General features: G+C 43.3%; 1 protein-coding gene across 1 annotated transcript in view; it reads right to left on the bottom strand.

Moving 5' to 3' along the window:
* Positions 1–18947, bottom strand: part of fasn (fatty acid synthase) — a 94069-nt gene that overhangs the window by 66416 nt on the left and 8706 nt on the right. Inside the window, exons 2-6 of the mRNA XM_084338408.1 lie at positions 15861–15996; positions 11915–12067; positions 7933–8106; positions 4820–5020; positions 1973–2095 (exon numbers count right to left, since the gene is read on the bottom strand). Coding sequence (XP_084194534.1) covers positions 1973–2095; positions 4820–5020; positions 7933–8106; positions 11915–12067; positions 15861–15987 — 778 coding nt within the window. The 5' untranslated portion in view covers positions 15988–15996. The remainder of the gene's footprint in view (positions 1–1972; positions 2096–4819; positions 5021–7932; positions 8107–11914; positions 12068–15860; positions 15997–18947) is intronic.

Below are 18947 nucleotides of genomic sequence, written 5' to 3'. Positions count from 1 at the left end.
CTTCCTGGCTCCTAGGCCAGTAGCCTATATAGTCAGTACCTCAGCGCTGTGGTCGTGAGGAGGGGTTTCTATTGGCATGATGGGCAGGCAGATAATGCTCTCTGGCCAGACGTCGGGGGTATTTCTGGCTGGCAGATAAGGATGAAGAGTGGTATTGGCATATGCTCTGGCGCGAGAGTCTGTATTAATATCCTACTTGGAACAACACCACGAGAGCTTGTCTGTGTGTGCGTGTGTGTGTGTGTGTGCGTGTGTGTTGTAAACAGTGTGACACTACAGACATTCGCCCACGAGCCATGTCTGTTTATAAACAGGGACCGGGTGGAGTATGCAAAGAGTGACTGGAGGAAAGGTTAGTATGAGTGCATGCCCTTCACGTAGGGAATGTGTCCCCTCTATTACACCAGACCCCTTGCAATGCAACCATTAAATCGGTGTTTCATGTGCTGGATTAGCTAGAGGGAGATTAGCCTCGCACATTTAAAAAACGAGCTATAAAACGGGGGGAAAAGGGGCACGATTTTCTTCACCCCGAGTGTCGTAGCGGGTCAGGAGAAATGGCTGGAACTGTTATAGCCGAGCGGTTTAGTGCATCGTTTGTTTCCCCATACACACACATAGATGTGGGACAGGCCACCACAATATCATCGACTTCGGGTCATTGAGAAGCGCTGTATAAATCAAATGAATTATTAATAATAAATTGAATTTGTATTGCACTTTTTGTTCGCTGGGATCCCAAAGTGCTACAGGGTTAAAACATGCCGGTAGTTAAAGAAATAAAATTGTTATTAGTAAAACAAATAAAATACAGAATAAAAATAAGATAAAAAATAGAACATAGTTAAAAACATAGTATAAAACAGAAAATTAAAAACAACAGCACAAGAAAATAAAAATAAAAAGCCAACAGTCAAAGGCCTTTTTAAACAGATGGGTTTTCAGGCCTGCTTTAAAAAAGAGTCCAGGCTCTGTGGTGGCTCTTATTATTATTATTATTATTATTATTATTATTATTATTATTATTATTATTATTATTATTATTATTATTATTATTATTATTATTATTATTATTATTATTATTATTATTATTATTATTATTATTATTATTATTATTATTATTATTATTATTATTATTATTATTATTATTATTATTATTATTATTATTATTATTATTATTATTATTATTATATCATACCGACACACCACAAATAGATGTCCCAACATGACGCTGTAACATAGTAACTTCATGCGTGTGTGGCGTAGTGACGGCGCTTCTCGTGTTGCATCATGTACAATCATTTTCACCGCCCTCTGCCTGCGACCACCAACAGGTTCTCATCTAAAATATAATCTGCGCTGCTCTACAGTCTAATGATGACCGTACGTTGGTTCTAATCCATCTCAAGTCATGGATCTGACTAGGGCTGTACCGAATGTCATTATTTTTTTTTTTACATTCAAAGCTTCTATTGAAGTATTTGAACGAAGCTTTGAATGTCTATAAAAAAGTTTTTTTTTATTTTTTAAACTAAATCCTCAATTTGAATAAAGTGATTAATCTGATTAAATTAGTCTTTTTCTTTTATTAAATCAACTTTCTTTATCAGTTTCGTCGACATAAATAATCCAATAAGGGCACGTTGGTATGAAAGTGATGGTGACGTCTTATAGTATAATATTATAACATTAGTGTAGCTTAATCTTTAACTGCAACTGTGAAGAAACCCCCATTGGTTTAAACAGATTGAATAGACAGAAGAAAAAAAAAGATAAAAAAATATATAATAATAATTATTATTTTTTTATTAAAAATAAAGAATTCGAATGTCGATTTAGAATTCGAATGTCAACATTATGATCGAAGCTTCGAAGCATTCGGTACAGCCCTGGATCTGACTGAGTGGAGTGAGGCCCAGCGGGGCTGGGAGCGGACTAGAACAGGTGACTGCGGGGGGCGTGGTGGTCTCACCTTGCTCCTTGTAGCCGTCGGTGTTGTTGCCGGCGTTCAGCACGGTGGCGTAGACCCTCCTCGCCATGGAGCGCTTGGTCAGCAGCACGACCACCGCCGCCTCCGAGCGACAGTACCCGTTGCCTGGGGGAGACCAGAGAGCAGCCGTTTAAAAATAATACAAGGAAATATGTACAAGTTCTGTACGACAAGTCAGCAGGAAGGAAGGGTACAACCCGTTCAGCCGAGTAACAATGTTCATCAAACAGTGTTGCAACTTGGGCGCTGCAGTGTTGAGTGTAGGGCTGCAACGATTAGTCGACATAATCGACGATGTCGATTATAAAAAATCGTCGATGAGGAATTGTTGCGTCGATTAGTCGATTTTTTTATTTTTTTTTGCACTACCTATCGTTGTGAAAGTGGCTTCTCAGCTCTGGTCCAGCCAGCTGAAGACTTCTTAGCTTAACATAACAGACCGACAGTAAGTAACTGGGGATGTTGTTTGGTCCTGACAAGAGTCTCAAAGCAACTCTGAGGTCATGCTCAATGTCCAATCTGTTCCTCTGCTCTGTCTTCAGCTGGACCAGAGCTGAGAAGCCACTTTCACAAAGATAGGTAGTGCAAAACATTTTTAATTAAAAATGTATATAATTGTTTTTCGATTAGTCGACTAATCGAAAAAATTATCGACAGATTAGTCGACTACCAAAATAGTCATTAGTTGCAGCCCTAGTTGAGTGCATAGTAGTAGAGACATGTTCGTATAGTAGGAAGTAATATAGGCAAGGAAGATTAATTAGTGGAAGAGTAGAAGACAGTAAGAAGGTTTTTCTTTTTTAACTTGAGGTATTGATTGAAGAAGTGCGTCTTTAGTCGACGGTGAAAGATTGTGGCCGTGTTTCTGCTGTCCTAACTGTGGTGGGAAGTTCGTTCCGCCATTGTGGAGCGAGGACAGAGAATAGGCGGCTTCTCTTCGATGACTTATGCTGGTCCTTGGAAACGTGTGGTTGTAATGGGTGAGAGTGTGTATAAAATGGGTGCCACAGATTGCTGGCAAGAATCTTGTTTGACCGCTACGGTCAAAGCATGACGCTGGGTGGTTTTTCCTTTAGGAAAACATCAGATGTTTCATTTTGGATAAAGGGTTTGTACTGTAACCTGTCTGCTGCATGTTACATCTACATCTAACCTGCACGTCTACCGATATATGGGTTGGAGTTGAGAGTGGGGATAGCGGAGGGGTTACTCTTGCTGGCAAAATTATGAATGTCTGGAGAAATTTGACAGTATATAATAAATGACTAAAGTCCAACCGACATCAACCCAAAACAAAGAATGTAAACAAAGTGCAATACCAAGAGGGTCTCTTTTGCCTAGAGGTCGCCGTTTGACAGCATTACAGATTATACCTTTACTAACTTCAGCAGCTGATTGTCAAATGCTTTTTTTTTTTTTAAACTTTGGCCATTCCCCTGGCTCTTTTTAGCGTTTATCGCATTTATTCTGGTCAAGAATGACCGACAGAAACAGGCTGAAGGGGTACAGATGGGGGGGAAGACACTCTGGGAAAGGCACGGCTGCAGTCCGGGATTCGAACTCGCTAAACCCCAGATCCGTGACGAGCACGGTTGTCCCCGGCGCCGAAATAGCGCTCGAGGTACGTGGTGAGCTACTGGAGCTCCCTTGTCAAATGCTTTTGTGTTTTAAATGCTTTTGTGTTTAAACGGCGCAGGCTGGATGCTCAAAGTTACCTAGAAACTAAAACCAGCATTGAAATGGTTAATTAGATTAGATTAAAATCTATTGTCATTATATTATATATTATATTATTATACAGTACAACGAAAAGAGGTTTGGCATCCATCCAGAGTGGACATGGAACAGTAAAGTGCAATAGTCATATACAATGTACAGGAGATTAAAAATAAATAATAAAGATAAAAAAAGAGATAAAATATATAAATTAGTCAAACGGTAAATGGTGCATTTATATAGCACTGTTATCCAAAGCGCTTTACAATTTGTTCCTCACATTTTTACCCATTCACTCACACATTCACACACCGATGGCAGAGGCAATCATACAAGGTGCTGACCTGCTCATCGGGAGCAGTTAGGGGTTGAGTGTCTTGCTCAAGGACACTTTGACACGCTACCCGGGAGGAGGGGGAATCGAACCACCGTCGCCCCTAGTACAACCTAGTGCTAATCGGATGCATGTACAGGGTTGTAGTATTAATATGTACAGTGATACATGTATAAAGACCACAGACAAACCTCACCCGTCATGATCACTAACGGCAAACGTTCTATAACGGTAGTCAGTCAATTAGCACATTGCTACCATACCTATCGCATGCACTTATCTGTGTTTCACTACACGCATGAGTGCATGATTACCAACTGTTTGCCTGTTTTACTGCAACACTACTATCACCGACATCTAAGAAGGGAGATCCCCCCCCTTGAACGGCCCTTCTAAGGTTTCTCTCCTCCACATTGCCTGTGGTGCATTTTTTCCTATTGCTAGGTTTTAGTGAGTTTTTCCTTACCTTCGCGTGGGGTATGTCTGGGAGTGTTGCATTGATTTTGCATTTATTTTTACATTTTTTGGACTTTATGGTGTTTTTGTTTTGTTCTTGATTTATTGTGATGTTTCTTTTTGACTTGTTTAAACCATTAAAACCGGGAAACACATTTGTGTGTATATACAGGCTATATAATGCATCATTAGCAGGCGTTTTAGGTCTAAATGGGTTAAAGAAGACATGTCCGGCCCATGGGGACATTAACGTGTGTTGTCGGGGCCTTACAAATACATTTGATTTGATTTGATTTGATAGCGCTCAGAGCCGCTGACTCTACCTGAGGCGTCGAAGGACTTGCAGGTGCCCTCCGGACTGAGCATGCCCAGCTTCATGAACTGCACCGACGTGTTGGGCTTGAGGAGCAGGTTGACCCCGCCCACCAGGGCGGAGTCACACTGGCCGTGGCGGATGGCGTTGAAGGCGTTCTCCAGAGCCAACAGGCTGGAGGAGCAGGCCGTGTCGATGGCCGTGCTGGGACCTGGCGGAGGGAGAAGAAGGTTATGGATAAAAAGTTATTCGTGTTATTTATTTTTTTGGTCCACTTTTTCTCCTCTTTTTCAATTTTTTCTCCCATCCCAATTTAGCCGTGCCAATTCTCCCCTCCCCTGTCTTGAACGTTGCTCGCATATGCCCCCCACTGGTCGGTTGTATGGAGGATAGAAGCCTTGCATCACGTGTCCCCTCAGATACACGAGGAGGCAGCTTGTCACATCTTTTCACCTGAACAGCGCGGACTCTCATTTGGCGAGGAGTAACGTGTGGGAGGCTCACACTACCCCTGCCATTTTCCTGTCTCTGCTGTGCAGGCGTCACCCAACCGACCTGTAGGAGTCGCTGTTTACAACGTCCAGATTACCACCCATCGACTTCCCACCCGCTAACTCTGCCAATCGAGTTAGTATGACGGCCGGCCCAAGCCGGAGGCAACGCCGACAGCCGTAGTCGAACCCGGTGTCTCTTACGTTGGTGACGAGCGCAATGTCATTCATTCTAACATCTATTCGATTGCGTTTTGTCACACAAAAGTAGGGCTGGGAGATATGAAATAAAAATGTCAAATCACAAATTAAGTCCAATTGATGTTTGTCACCTTGAACTGCCTTATACAGTCAGTGTGTATAAAGTTGTGTCAAACCAAAACTCTTGCCTCAAAATATTTCAGATCACATCTTTTTTAAATCAATACAGAATGTGTTACAATGCACTAGTTATCAGTTTAAACAGACTAGTCTACCATGATATATTACATAACTTCACCATGATATCATGCCGTTATAAAAGTCAATTATAATACTATTGAATTGTTGCCCAGCCCTAATATAATTCAAAGAATGGTTATTATTATGGCTGAGGGAGTTAAATGTGTAAGTTAGGCTATATGTTGTAACAATAACAGTAAGGAGCATAACTCTTAAAGAATCATACCAGTCATTTTGACATGTGGGTTCCAAGTCATTAAAAAATCCCTGTGCTGTTTTTACAGAAGAATGTGGCAGGTATTCTCTGTTGATTCACCATTATTGCCATAGGCTTCCATTGAATCCGAAAGTCTTGAAAGTCACCACATCGGACTAAAATGACATGCTAACCCTAACATTATATTATGGTACTATATTGTATATATCATGTACTATATATCTCACATCACATTATACATGTGCTGTATACACTATTATGTACTATATATATACTATTATATACTGCAGGTATACTATACTGTAATGTGTACTATACTATATGTGTGGACTATATGTATGTACTATGTATGTATGTAAATGAAAAAACAAAAAGAAACTAAACGTAAGTCTTCAGGGGTAGGGCCCGACAAGCCTAGTTCTACTCCCAAGCCCTTTTCGGACAATGCTGCAATAGCAGCTGGTAAAACGTTGACGATTTATGGAATGACCGTTGTTATGTGTCCAAAGCCAGAAATAAAAAATTACTGAACTGAACTGAACTGAATTGAACTACCAAATTTTACAGCAAGGGTAAAAGATTATGAAAAAAAGAACAGGCACAGTGATTATTATTATTATTTTTTTTTTATCAAGGCAAGAATGACTTGGAAACCCACATGTCTGGTACGGTCATTTAAACTAAGGTGAGGTTTAAAAAAAAAAAAAAAAAAAAAAAAAAAACTGACTCCATGTAATCAAGTTCTGCAGGTGAAGCCCGAGGCTGTTTGACGATGTGTACACTATGTCATAATAACAGCCGAGGGACTTCAACACAACAACAAGGTGTAGAACTTACATAACATACTGTACACCGAGGTCAAATCTTAAAGGAACACGCCAACATTTGGGGAAATGATATAGCTTATCGTTAGCTTATCGCTTAGCTGATTTTAGCTTCCAATGAATGGAAGCGGACAGTGCCTGGTTAGCCTATAGGCATTGTCCAACTAACACCTCTCCCGAAGGCTAACCGGCACTGTCCGCTTCCATTCATTGTGCTAAGCTAGGCTAACGTGCAGCGCCAGATAGCTTTCTACTGAACGCACAGAGAGGAAACTGGTATCCATCTTCTTGTCTCTCTCTCTGGAGAAGACGATAAGCCCAAAATGTTGGCGTGTTCATTTAAACTAAGGTGAGGTTTAAAACATTTTTAAAAACGAAACACTTGACTCCATGTAATCAAGTTCTGCAGGTTAAGCCCGAGGGCTGTTTGACGATGTGTAACACTATGTCATAATAACAGCGGAGGGACTTCAACACAACAGCAAGATGTAGAACAACTTACTGTACATAACGTACACGAGGGTAAGGTCTTATATAACACAGACGACACAGACTAGTTCTGCAGGTTGTCTCTCACTCTCTCTCTCTCTCTCATCCCACCCCTCTCTCTCTCTCCCTCTCTCTCTCTCACCCCCCCTCCCCCTCCCTCTCTCATCCCCCCCTCTCTCGCTCATCCCACGCTCTCTCTCTCTCTCTCTCACCTCCCCCTCCCTCCCCCCCCCTCTCTCTCTCACCCCCCTCTGTCTCTCTCTCTCTCTCACCATCCCTCTCTCCCTCTCTCACCCCCCTCCCCCTCTCTCACTCCCTCTCTCACCATCCCTCTCTCCCTCTCTCACCCCCCTCCCCCTCTCTCACTCCCTCTCTCTCTCTCCCTCTCTCACCCCCCTGCCCCTCCCTCTCTCCCTCTCTCACCCCCCTCCCCCTCTCTCACTCCCTCTCTCTCTCTCCCTCTCTCACCCCCCTCCCCCTCTCTCACTCCCTCTCTCTCTCTCCCTCTCTCACCCCCCTCCCCCTCTCTCACTCCCTCTCTCTCCCTCTCTCCCTCTCACCCCCCTCCCCCTCTCTCACTCCCTCTCTCTCACTCCCTCTCTCTCACTCCCTCTCTCTCTCTCCCTCTCCCTCTCCGCCGTGTCACAGAAAACCTCCTTACCGTTGAAGTCGAAGAAGTAGGACAGGCGGTTGGCGAACATGGCACGCTGGCAGCCCGTCATGCTGTAGCCCAGCAGCTCCTCTGGGTCCCGGCTGAAGGCCTCGCCCGCCTCCGAGCCGCTCACGCCGATGTACACGCCCGTCTTGCTGCCGCGCAGCGCCGTGGGGTTCAGACCTGTTGTTGGAACCGGAACCAGAACGAACACAAGGCCGGCCGGCGTTCAGATTCAGAGACTCGGCTTCCCGTTACGCTCCATTGTGTTGGTTATGAATAGGATAGTACTTTATTGATCCCGAGGGGTTAATTCAGCGCCACATCATATCGCTCACGATAACCGTTTAGGTAGTCGTCAGAAATAGGAATACACAGTCAAACGCTTTAGATTATTTAAATGAATCTCCAAAGTTAAAGCATTCACTTTGACAGCCCTAATATATACCGTAATTCCTCTAATAGTGACCCGGGCTTGTATTTGTTTCAACTGTAGCGGGTACCAGGCTTGTATTAGGAGGAGGCCTGTATAAGAGAGAAGCCTATATTTCTAATTTTCAAACAGATCATAATGAATAAATCAACATTTTGTGTCAGTTTGAACCCAGTAAAATGTACTGGGTTCATTTATTGAAACCAAATACTGTATGAAATACGGTAGTAAACAGTGCAATTACAGGTGGTCAAAAAAAGTTAAACAAAGTAAAATAGTGCAATCACAATACTGGTATAATAATAATAACTTCGTTTTATACAATTCTGAGGTAGGCTTACTCTCTTGGTAAACATTAACACCATACCATTATATGGTATTTACTGCACAGCCAGGCCAGCATATAACAACAATAACAAAATATATTGCCTATGGTAAATCCATTGAGGGAAATACCGTAATTCCTCTAATATACATGAAACCCGGCTTGTATTAGGAGGCCGGCTTATAATTGCTTAGCTCAACAGCGCACTCGGTCATTAATAGAGACCCGGTTTTTAATTGAATACCGGTTACTATTAGAGGAATTACGGTATATATTTACAAATTGTTCTAAATAAATAATAATGATAATAAATCATTTGATGTTTCGATTTTTTTTTTACAACCGAGGTAGGTAGATAACATTTTTAGAGACTAAAGTACAGAAAAAAGATACCGTTGGGTACCGGTATCGATCCGCAGGTACCGGTACTGGTTCAAACGTGAACGGTACCCAACCCTAATAGTAGTGATGCACCGATGTGAAAATTGTGGCAGATACCGATATTAATATTGCTGTTCTGGCCGATACCGATATTTACCGATGTCGATATCTCTGTATAGAAAACACTTTTTGATGATAATATAATAAAGAGCTATTTTCCAAAATGCTTTTTTTCTTTTTTTTTTTTACTTTTGTAAGTTATTTTCAGAAATTACTGATATTTTGAAACTATTTAAGGCCAAAACATGTACACATTTTTTTTTTAATATATATCGGCCCTATCTTGATATCGGACAGATACCGATATGTAAAAAAAAAACTGCCATATCTGCCGATATTATATCGGTGGCCGATATATCGTGCATCACTACCTAATAGTAACAGTATAAATCCCTGTATATCTTCCTGTACATTTTAGAATGTATATATAGTGTATTCTTATTCTTATTTTAGATTGACTACCATTTGAGCGATCTGTGGCACTGAATGTCCCTCGGGATCAATAAAGTGCTTCTGTTCTATACATTCTAAGATATGTACTGTATATACTACATTAAAAAATATACAGTCCAAAAATATCAATCCGGTAACATAAGTATTCAGGGGCATCTGCAGATCTCTCAACCAATTAAATTGAAGACTTTTTAATACGACTTGAGAGCAACAAAATAAAATAGTGACACTGGAACCGATGGCTGCACTTGTCTCGCGCACCAATTTAAATTTGTGCACGGTCGATACTTAAGCTCTCGCCCCGACGCATCAAGCTCCCGGTATTCTGGCCCCAAACACTCCGAGCAGAGCAATCTGAGCGTGCGTCTCCCATCGGATGGCTGACTGGTGACCAGTGATTGTAATCTGATTACTTTTTTCAGTAAATAGTAATCTAACTTGTTACTTTTTACAAGCCAGTAATCTGATTACAGTTACTTTTCCAAGTGGCTGTGAGTTACTATTTAGTTACTATCTCATAATGCTGATGATAAGAGAGCCAGGGGTACAGTCAGCTGTGACCTTATATGGCCTGATGGCTGATGACGTCTCATGATGACCTGTCTGAGCAGCCAAATCATGGTTTATGACATTATGCACTTTCAATAAAGCATTATTAAAAAAAAAAAAAAAAAAAAAAACTGTTGTCATTCTTGTGGCAGCAGCAGGGACGACGACGACGACTTCATAACCTAGTTACTTTCAAAGTCAAGTAATCAGTAAAGTAACTAGATTACTTTTTAAAGGAGTAATCAGTAATCAGATTATTTTTACAAGTAATCTGTGGCATCACTGCTGGTGACTTAGCCTACATTTAGTAGCCCTGGGCTACTACCCCCGGCTCAGTGAATTACTACAAGGAATGAAAATAAACATTGGCCAGAAGCTTGAGGACGGACAGCCTGTTTCAGTGTCACAGCAGCCACTCCAACGACGACACACTGGAACCACTTTGATCTCATCTTGCAGTAACGTTAGATCAACAACGCTCTTTCTGTTGTGCCACCAACCAACCGGGCACAGCTCAATTTTCAGTGTGGTGTCGGATCGCCGCCGTCGTCGGATAAACAAAATAAAAAACGTCCACAAAGATGGTCCAGTTGGTGTCAATCATAATGCAAACAGTCGAGTATAAACCACAAAACACCAACTGACCGATCTCAAGCCCCACCCCTTTTTTCTTGATCCTCCGACCGCAACCGTTGTTTGATTTGATTTTTATTTGTCTCTCGAACATAGAAACATAAAAAAACAAGTTTAAAAAACAAAAAGGTAAATATAGTCAAAGACTGTTCGAGAAGGAACAGGGGGAAGTAAAGACAACTTATCAAGCCCTGCCCCTTCCCTTACAATATTTGACATTATAATTTAATAAAAATAATATAACAAATAATGAATTAAATAAAAGTACAGTTTTTTTATATATCCAAATAAGACAAAATAATAGGCTGTCACATTACTGCTCAAGCTCCTCTCTCTCTCTTATATGTGTCCATAAGTGCTTGTTTAAAGCTACCTTTTAATTGATTGATATTTTTGTTTAATTTTATACTCGCATCCAGACCATTCCAGAGTGATGATACCCCACAAACTGCAATGCACATACTTTTTAAGAGTTGTACGTACCGTAGGTTGCTCTAAAGCTAATGTCCCTCTAAAATTATTTGTGATGGGAGGATCAAGAAAAGAGGACGGGGGGGTCAACACCACCCCGCCCCAGCAGTTTTTAGAGTGCTCCCTGGCGAAATCAGGGTATCTGTCGCTCAAACAGATGCTGTGGCCTTCTCCTCTTTGTTGGCTAGACGCCTTATTTTGCTTAATTGGAAGTCAGCCATTCCTCCATCACATCGACGCTGGGTCGAAGATGTGATGGCACACCTAAAACTTGAGAGACTTAAATACTCCACCAGGGGCTCTACCCAGAAATTCTTCCAAGTTTGGCAGCCATTTCTGGATTATTTCAATCTAAAATTCCCGGCTGAGGATGCTTAGGCATAGGATAGGCAATTTCGATATGGCAAGTGACAACCTCTATAGGAACAATGCAATTTTCTTTGATTATTATTACTATTTTTATTTTTATTTAATTTTTGTCTACTTTATTTTTCATTTATTTTAGGTATTGTGCGGTTATATGTAGTCATGTATTGTATGTATGTTTGTATGTGTGTATATAATGTTGTTGAACCTTTAAAAAAACCAATAAAAACTATTTAAATAATAATAACACCACCCCGCCCCTCACATCTGCTCCCGTTTCCTTAACCTCTCTCCTCGTCTCACCCCGCCCCCCCGCTCACCTCCGTCGATGATGGCCTCGTAGGCGACCTCCAGCATGAGCCGCAGCTGGGGGTCCATGGTGTGCGCCTGCTTGGGGTGCACCCCGAAGAAGGCCGCGTCGAAGTGGCTGATGTCCTTCAGCTTGCCGTTCCTCTTGGGCAGACCGTAAAGACCTGCGGACGAGAGGAGAGGAGAGGGCGTTCTGAAGCGCTTCCAATGCGGGTGAACTCTCTCCGTGTTGCACGCATTGAACAGAAACAGAAAAGAGTTTCAATCGGATCTTCAAATTATTTCGATGCGAGGCGGCTAAGTGGCGCAGTGGGCAATGCGCTCGCCACTAATGCAGGAGACGCTGGGTTCGAGCCCAGCTCTCGGCGTTGCTACCGGTTTGGCTGGTCGTTCATACTAATACAATTGGCAGTATTAGGGGGTGGGAAAGCCGGTGGGTGGGGATGGGACGTTGTGGACAGCGACTCCTACAGGTCGGTTGGTGCGCCTGCGCAGCGGAATCAGGAAGCGACGAGGGCGGCGTGTCCCTCCCACGCAGACCCCCGCCGCTGAGAGATCGCGCTGTGCAGGTGAAAAGATGCGACGGCTGCCTCCTCGTGTACCGGAGGGGACACGTGATGCAAGGCTTCGTCCACATTGCAGCCGGCTTGTGGGAGGCATGGCCTAACAGCGTTCGAGACAGGGGAGGGTAGAATTGGACAATACGAAATTGGGATGGGAGAAAAATAGAAAAAGGGAGAAAAAGTAGATAAAAAAAAATTATTTCGATGGTTGAATTCATTGTGCGTATCCTTGGTCATGACAGACAGACAAGACGAGCTAAGATGTCTGGATATTAAGTAGAAGATGGACGATTATTTTATTGTCTATGTACACGAGGCTATGTAAAATGAGTCTTTTCGCATATCCCTCCTAGTTACATACAGTACATACACTGTCCCCCACACGACATATGCATCTCATCAGAGTGCAGTGTTGGGGTTCAGTGCCTTGCTCAAGGGCACATAGGCAGGACCTTCACCAGTCACCAGCTCACAGCTGGAATACAGCCTCCTGTCTGGGGGGGGCCCAGGGATCGAACCAGCGACCTTTCGGTTAACGGCCGGCCACTTTTACGTCTATAGAAATTCAAAATGTTCCTTTCACTAACAAAACCCCCTCTACATCACTCCCGAGTGGAGCGGTTACAGGATCAAAGCTCTCTCTCCATCGCTATGCAACGGGCGTCCCAGACCGCTCCTCGCCCCTCTCTCTCCTCCTAACCCCCTTCTCCCTGCCCTCTCTCTCCCCAGGCCTGGTGTGCGTGTGCATGTGCATGTGCATGTGCGTGTGTGTGGTCGGAGGGGTGTCGACTGGCACGGGCCCTGTTCAGCACATGAATGTGAGCTCTAGAAGGTTGCCAGGCACTGAGGGATGAGAGGTACTATTCACAGAGAGTGGAGAGAGAGAGAGACGGGGAGAGAGAGAGGGAGGGAGAGGGGGAGGGAGAGGGAGGGGTGACAGAGAGCAGGGCTGTGTCAATTGTCCCATAGAATACCATCCGAATATGAATGGGCTGAAATGAGGCAAATTTGAATATTAATGATCGGATTTACATATTATTATACACATTATCGAGAAAAAAAACAGGCCTAAAGTGCTTATGATCAACAAGTTACCGTACTTTTCGCACTATAAGCCGCACCTGACTATAAGCCGCAGCAGCTAAATTGATGTACATATATAAGCCGCACTGGACTATAAGCTGCAGGTGTTTTAATGTTTAATTACCATATGTAATTAGCATTGGGACACAATACTGTCGGACAAATAACAAGAATTAACTCATTTACAAGTTGTATTAAGTTTAGCAAATAAGGGAACAGATAAATAACATTTCAATGCAGTCAAAAAAGCAATATTTTGATTTTTACATTTTCGGGTTTGGTCACGTCGAGTCACATATAAGCCGCACCGTTATATAAGCTGCAGGGTCGAAAAATGGGGGAAAAAGCCGCGGCTTATAGTCCGAAAAGTACGGTAAGTTGCCCGTCCGTTGGTATTTGCCATCATGGGTGGGTACAGTTGGGAAAACCATCATAAAGGATTTAGGCATGAACCAGTGATATACGTTTTCAGTTCACCTCATATCAATAACGTTTTGATTAGATTCATCTACATCTACTAGTTTGGTGTACAAATTTGAATATTGAACTTCTTAAGCCCGACAGGATGGGAGGATGTGTGTGTGTGTAAGGAGACACTGCAAGGCAAATAAATAGGCGCGTGAGCGAGAGAGAGAGAGAGAGAGAGAGAAGAGGTAATAAGAGAAGGAGACATGGAGAGTCTGAGAGCGAGAGAGAGAGAGAGAGAGAGTTATAGACGGAGAGTGGAGCCAGGAGAACGAGTGCCAGTCCTCTTTATGGCCGGCCAGACCAGGTGGTCAGGTTGAAGCACAGACTACTGAACAGCTTTGCACACTGAGCCTCACACATCAGACAGCTCAGGCAGACAGCCGTACAGTATGTACAGTATAGGACAGGGCTGGGCTTCTCGTGACGGTCCACTAATGTGTGGGGATCTTAAAAACAAAATGCCCGACTACTAGTGGCCACTAGACCGCTAGTATTCAATTATTCACAAATGGGAGAAATGTTTGCTCATGTTCGTTCCGAAATGTCCATATTTCTTATATTTGCACAGGGGGAGGGGGGGGGGGGATTCAAAAGTAGTGAAAAACCAGCCTGAGTTTTACATTCATGAATTCATCAACATCCATCAGTGCAAATGGAATGGAAAGAGGCCAACATAACCATGTAGGGGTTAATGACAGACTGTCTGCTGAAGATTCAGAATACAGACAGGTCTGTGGTTGGGGCGGCCGGGAAGCGCAGCGGACTAAGCGTCTGTCTACCACCGCAGAGACAGTGGGATCGAATCCGGCTGTCAGCGGTGCCTCCGGCTTGGTCGGTCGTCCGTACTGACACGATTGGCGGTGTCAGCGGGAGGGAAAGCCGGTGGGGTGGGTATCCTGGTCGTTGTAAACAGCGACTCCTACAGGTCGGTCGGGGCGCCTGCTCAGCGAGGGAGGGAACTGGGGGAGGTAGTGTGATCCTCCCACGCGCGTTACACTTCCCCAGTGAGAGTCCTCGCTGCCAGGTGAAAAGAGGCTGCTGGCTGTCTCCACATGTGTTGGAGGAAGCATGTGACAGACTTCACGGCTCCCTAGACCGGCAAGTAGGGGGCAAATGCGCGCGACGACCAGGAAGGGGGGGGGGGGGAATTGGCATAACGACTAAATTGGGATGGGAGGAAAATACAGAGAAAATAGGAGGAGAAAAAGTAGATAAAAAAAAAAGACAAAATAAGTGGTTGACCACTTATTTTGAAGCGTACAGGGAGCGTACATATGTTTACTTCCCTTGCAATGAAAGCCATCTCTGTAGGACAGCAACGGCGCGCCTAGATCGCTGTACCTCGTGGTGAAAAGGTGGGGAACTTAACTCGTTTTGTCTGCGTTTAGAGATTATCACGACCTGGTCGACCCACACAGGTAACGGGGGCTGAACGACTGAACTACGGAGATAACGCAGAGCTGAACCATACTGACAAAATATTTTAGCTTTTTTTGTTTTGTCCCAACTTGCGCTCGCAATATGAATTGTGATACTGATGGACAGGCACAGATGTCTAATTTCATGTTCGACACGGAAATTTGGGAGGAAGATCGACACTCAGGATTTGCTCAGCTTGAATATAGTTGATTTAAAGAATGAAATTAACTGTAGTCCAGGGATTCCGTCCTTTCTTTCGGGAACACAAAATGACATTTGCAGGTAGGAAATATTGTGCTTTTCTTCTCCCCAACTAGTCCAACTATGAAATTATCATACTGAAGAAAACACATGGCGGGTCACCACCAGGGGGTCAGGCTTCAGGCCCAACCCGTTCTGAATCGGCAGGGGTCTCTCGTCTCACCTGGCTTCCACCGCCTGTCGTCCTCCGTCACCATGTCGACGCCGTTGAAAAGGTTCTCCCAGAACTCCTCCAGGTTGTCGGACTCCGGCAGCCGACCGGATATCCCCGCTATGACTATCTCATCCATACTGGGTCACTGTGGACAGAGAGAGAGGAGAGAGACAGAGAGAGAGAGACAGAGAGAGAGAGAGAGAGAGAGAGAATGAAATAATTAGGGCTCGGAGATTGCAGGCTTGTAACCGTTGAGCCTGGTTCATAAGGAGTCTTTGAGCCCCCCATGTGATCAGAATAATACTAGTATGGTTCATAAGGAGTCTTTGAGCCCCCCATGTGATCAGAATAATACTAGTATGGTTCATAAGGAGTCTTTGAGCCCCCCATGTGATCAGAATAATACTAGTATGGTTCATAAGGAGTCTTTAAGCCCCCCATGTGATCAGAATAATACTAGTATGGTTCATAAGGAGTCTTTGAGCCCCCCATGTGATCAGAATAATACTAGTATGGTTCATAAGGAGTCTTTAAGCCCCCTGTGTGATCAGAATAATACTAGTATGGTTCATAAGGAGTCTTTAAACCCCCCAGTGTGTGATCAGAATAATACTAGTATGGTTGATAAGGAGTCTTTAAGCCCCCCCCGAGTGATCAGAATAATACTAGTATGGTTCATAAGGAGTCTTTGAGCCCCCCATCATGTGATCAGAATAATACTAGTATGGTTCATAAGGAGTCTTTGAGCCCCCCAGTGTGTGAGCAGAATAATACTAGTATGGTTCATAAGGAGTCTTTGAGCCCCCCATGTGATCAGAATAATACTAGTATGGTTCATAAGGAGTCTTTAAGCCCCCCGTGTGATCAGAATAATACTAGTATGGTTCATAAGGAGTCTTTGAGCCCCCTGTGATCAGAATAATACTAGTATGGTTCATAAGGAGTCTTTGAGCCCCCCATGTGATCAGAATAATACTAGTATGGTTCATAAGGAGTCTTTGAGCCCCCCATGTGATCAGAATAATACTAGTATGGTTCATAAGGAGTCTTTAAGCCCCCCATGTGATCAGAATAATACTAGTATGGTTCATAAGGAGTCTTTGAGCCCCCCATGTGATCAGAATAATACTAGTATGGTTCATAAGGAGTCTTTAAGCCCCCTGTGTGATCAGAATAATACTAGTATGGTTCATAAGGAGTCTTTAAACCCCCCAGTGTGTGATCAGAATAATACTAGTATGGTTGATAAGGAGTCTTTAAGCCCCCCCCGAGTGATCAGAATAATACTAGTATGGTTCATAAGGAGTCTTTGAGCCCCCCATCATGTGATCAGAATAATACTAGTATGGTTCATAAGGAGTCTTTGAGCCCCCCAGTGTGTGAGCAGAATAATACTAGTATGGTTCATAAGGAGTCTTTGAGCCCCCCATGTGATCAGAATAATACTAGTATGGTTCATAAGGAGTCTTTAAGCCCCCCGTGTGATCAGAATAATACTAGTATGGTTCATAAGGAGTCTTTGAGCCCCCTGTGATCAGAATAATACTAGTATGGTTCATAAGGAGTCTTTGAGGGTCCTGGGATGACAGAGTTGAAGAACTTGCGATGATGTGGGACTTTATTAGGACAGAAATATGATGAAGGATGAAACATAAGTCAATATGGGAGATAAGGGGATCTAGAGCCTAAAACAGAAGAGATAAAAGTCATAATATGGAACAGGTGACATAAGATAAACGAAAAGGCAAGAGAGTGTGATGATGATGACGTTAACATTCTTCCCAGGCAAATAAATTAACTGGGAGAGATATAGAGATTAGATCAACATGATCCCTAGTATACTACACACCTTGGGGTTATGAGATTAAATCACAACATTAAACATATCATGCTCATGATTTATTTTTTTGGTCTCAAGGGCATAATGTTTTTATTTTATGTCCTCTCGTTCATATTTCTTGCCCCGCGCTCGTCTCTCTCTCTCTCCTTCTCTCTCAGTTCAATCCAATGGGCTCTGCGTTGAATACTGAGACCGGTGTGATTAGAGGAGCCAGAGATGGAGGAAGAGAGGAGGAAGAGAGGAGGGAGGTAGAGGAGTCTAGAAGAGACAACCCCACCCTGGCTGAGGGGCGTCTGCTCCCCCTAGACATGCCCTAACCCCTGGTCACATGGTCAAAACAATGGCTTCTGATTCGACCATTGACCCGTCTCAAACGCTGCCCTCTTTCCTTGATCCTCCACTCAAAACCATCGCTCGGGGAGCGACCAGTTGCGATTGGAGGATCAAGGAAAGAGGGTGGGGTTTTTACTCTCTCCTCTCTAACCACGTGTGTGTGTGACCACCCCACTCTGCCGTTTAAAAAAGGAGAAGGGGTTGACCTACAGTTAACAAGCTAGTTTACCCCCCCCCCCCCCCGCCCCCCACCCCTGCCCCCCTCCATGTGCAAGAAGAGACAGAGGAGGGGCACTGTGAGTGAGTCCGTGGTTGTACTGTACCGTTTTGATACAGTCAAGATATCGGACATTAAATATTGCGATCTGGAAAAACTCGCTCGAGCGACCAGTCAATGTTATTATCCACCTGCGAGTCAAGAGTTGGTTGGTGTGATGATCGATTGACATTTTATATTTCATTCAATGTTATATAAAAAGGTATGCTGGTGGTGGTTAGCCTATTCTGGTCAAAAACCCTACTGTACTACAGTGTAGGGGAAATTCCAGATCTAATCAAAAATATGAAACAGTCAGACACACATTTTCTGAACTGCGCTCTGGAATCCATTTAGCAGCTCAAATGATTTTTAGTTACATTCCTCAACAATGTATATATATGCCAACAAGTATACACACAATTAGGGATGCTCGACCGATATTGTCCAACTCTTAATTTCCGATACCGATATCAACCGATACCGATATATGCAGGGTTTCCCCCCCAAAAAACTGAATAATTTCAGGTAATTAACATTACATATCTCTTATTGTGGAATTAACACAACATTATGCATTCTTTTGACAATAAATAAAACCAGAATTTGTTCTTACTTGCTTGCCTGGGTAAATAAAGGTTATAGAAATGTAAAAAAAAAATTTACT

This window comes from Notolepis coatsorum (genome assembly GCF_963971535.1).
Source record: "Notolepis coatsorum genome assembly, contig: SUPER_10_unloc_2, whole genome shotgun sequence".
NCBI classification, from domain to species: Eukaryota; Metazoa; Chordata; class Actinopteri; order Aulopiformes; family Paralepididae; genus Notolepis; species Notolepis coatsorum.
The sequence above is the reverse complement of the archived record's forward strand: the minus strand, read 5'-3'. Positions and strand labels throughout refer to the sequence as shown.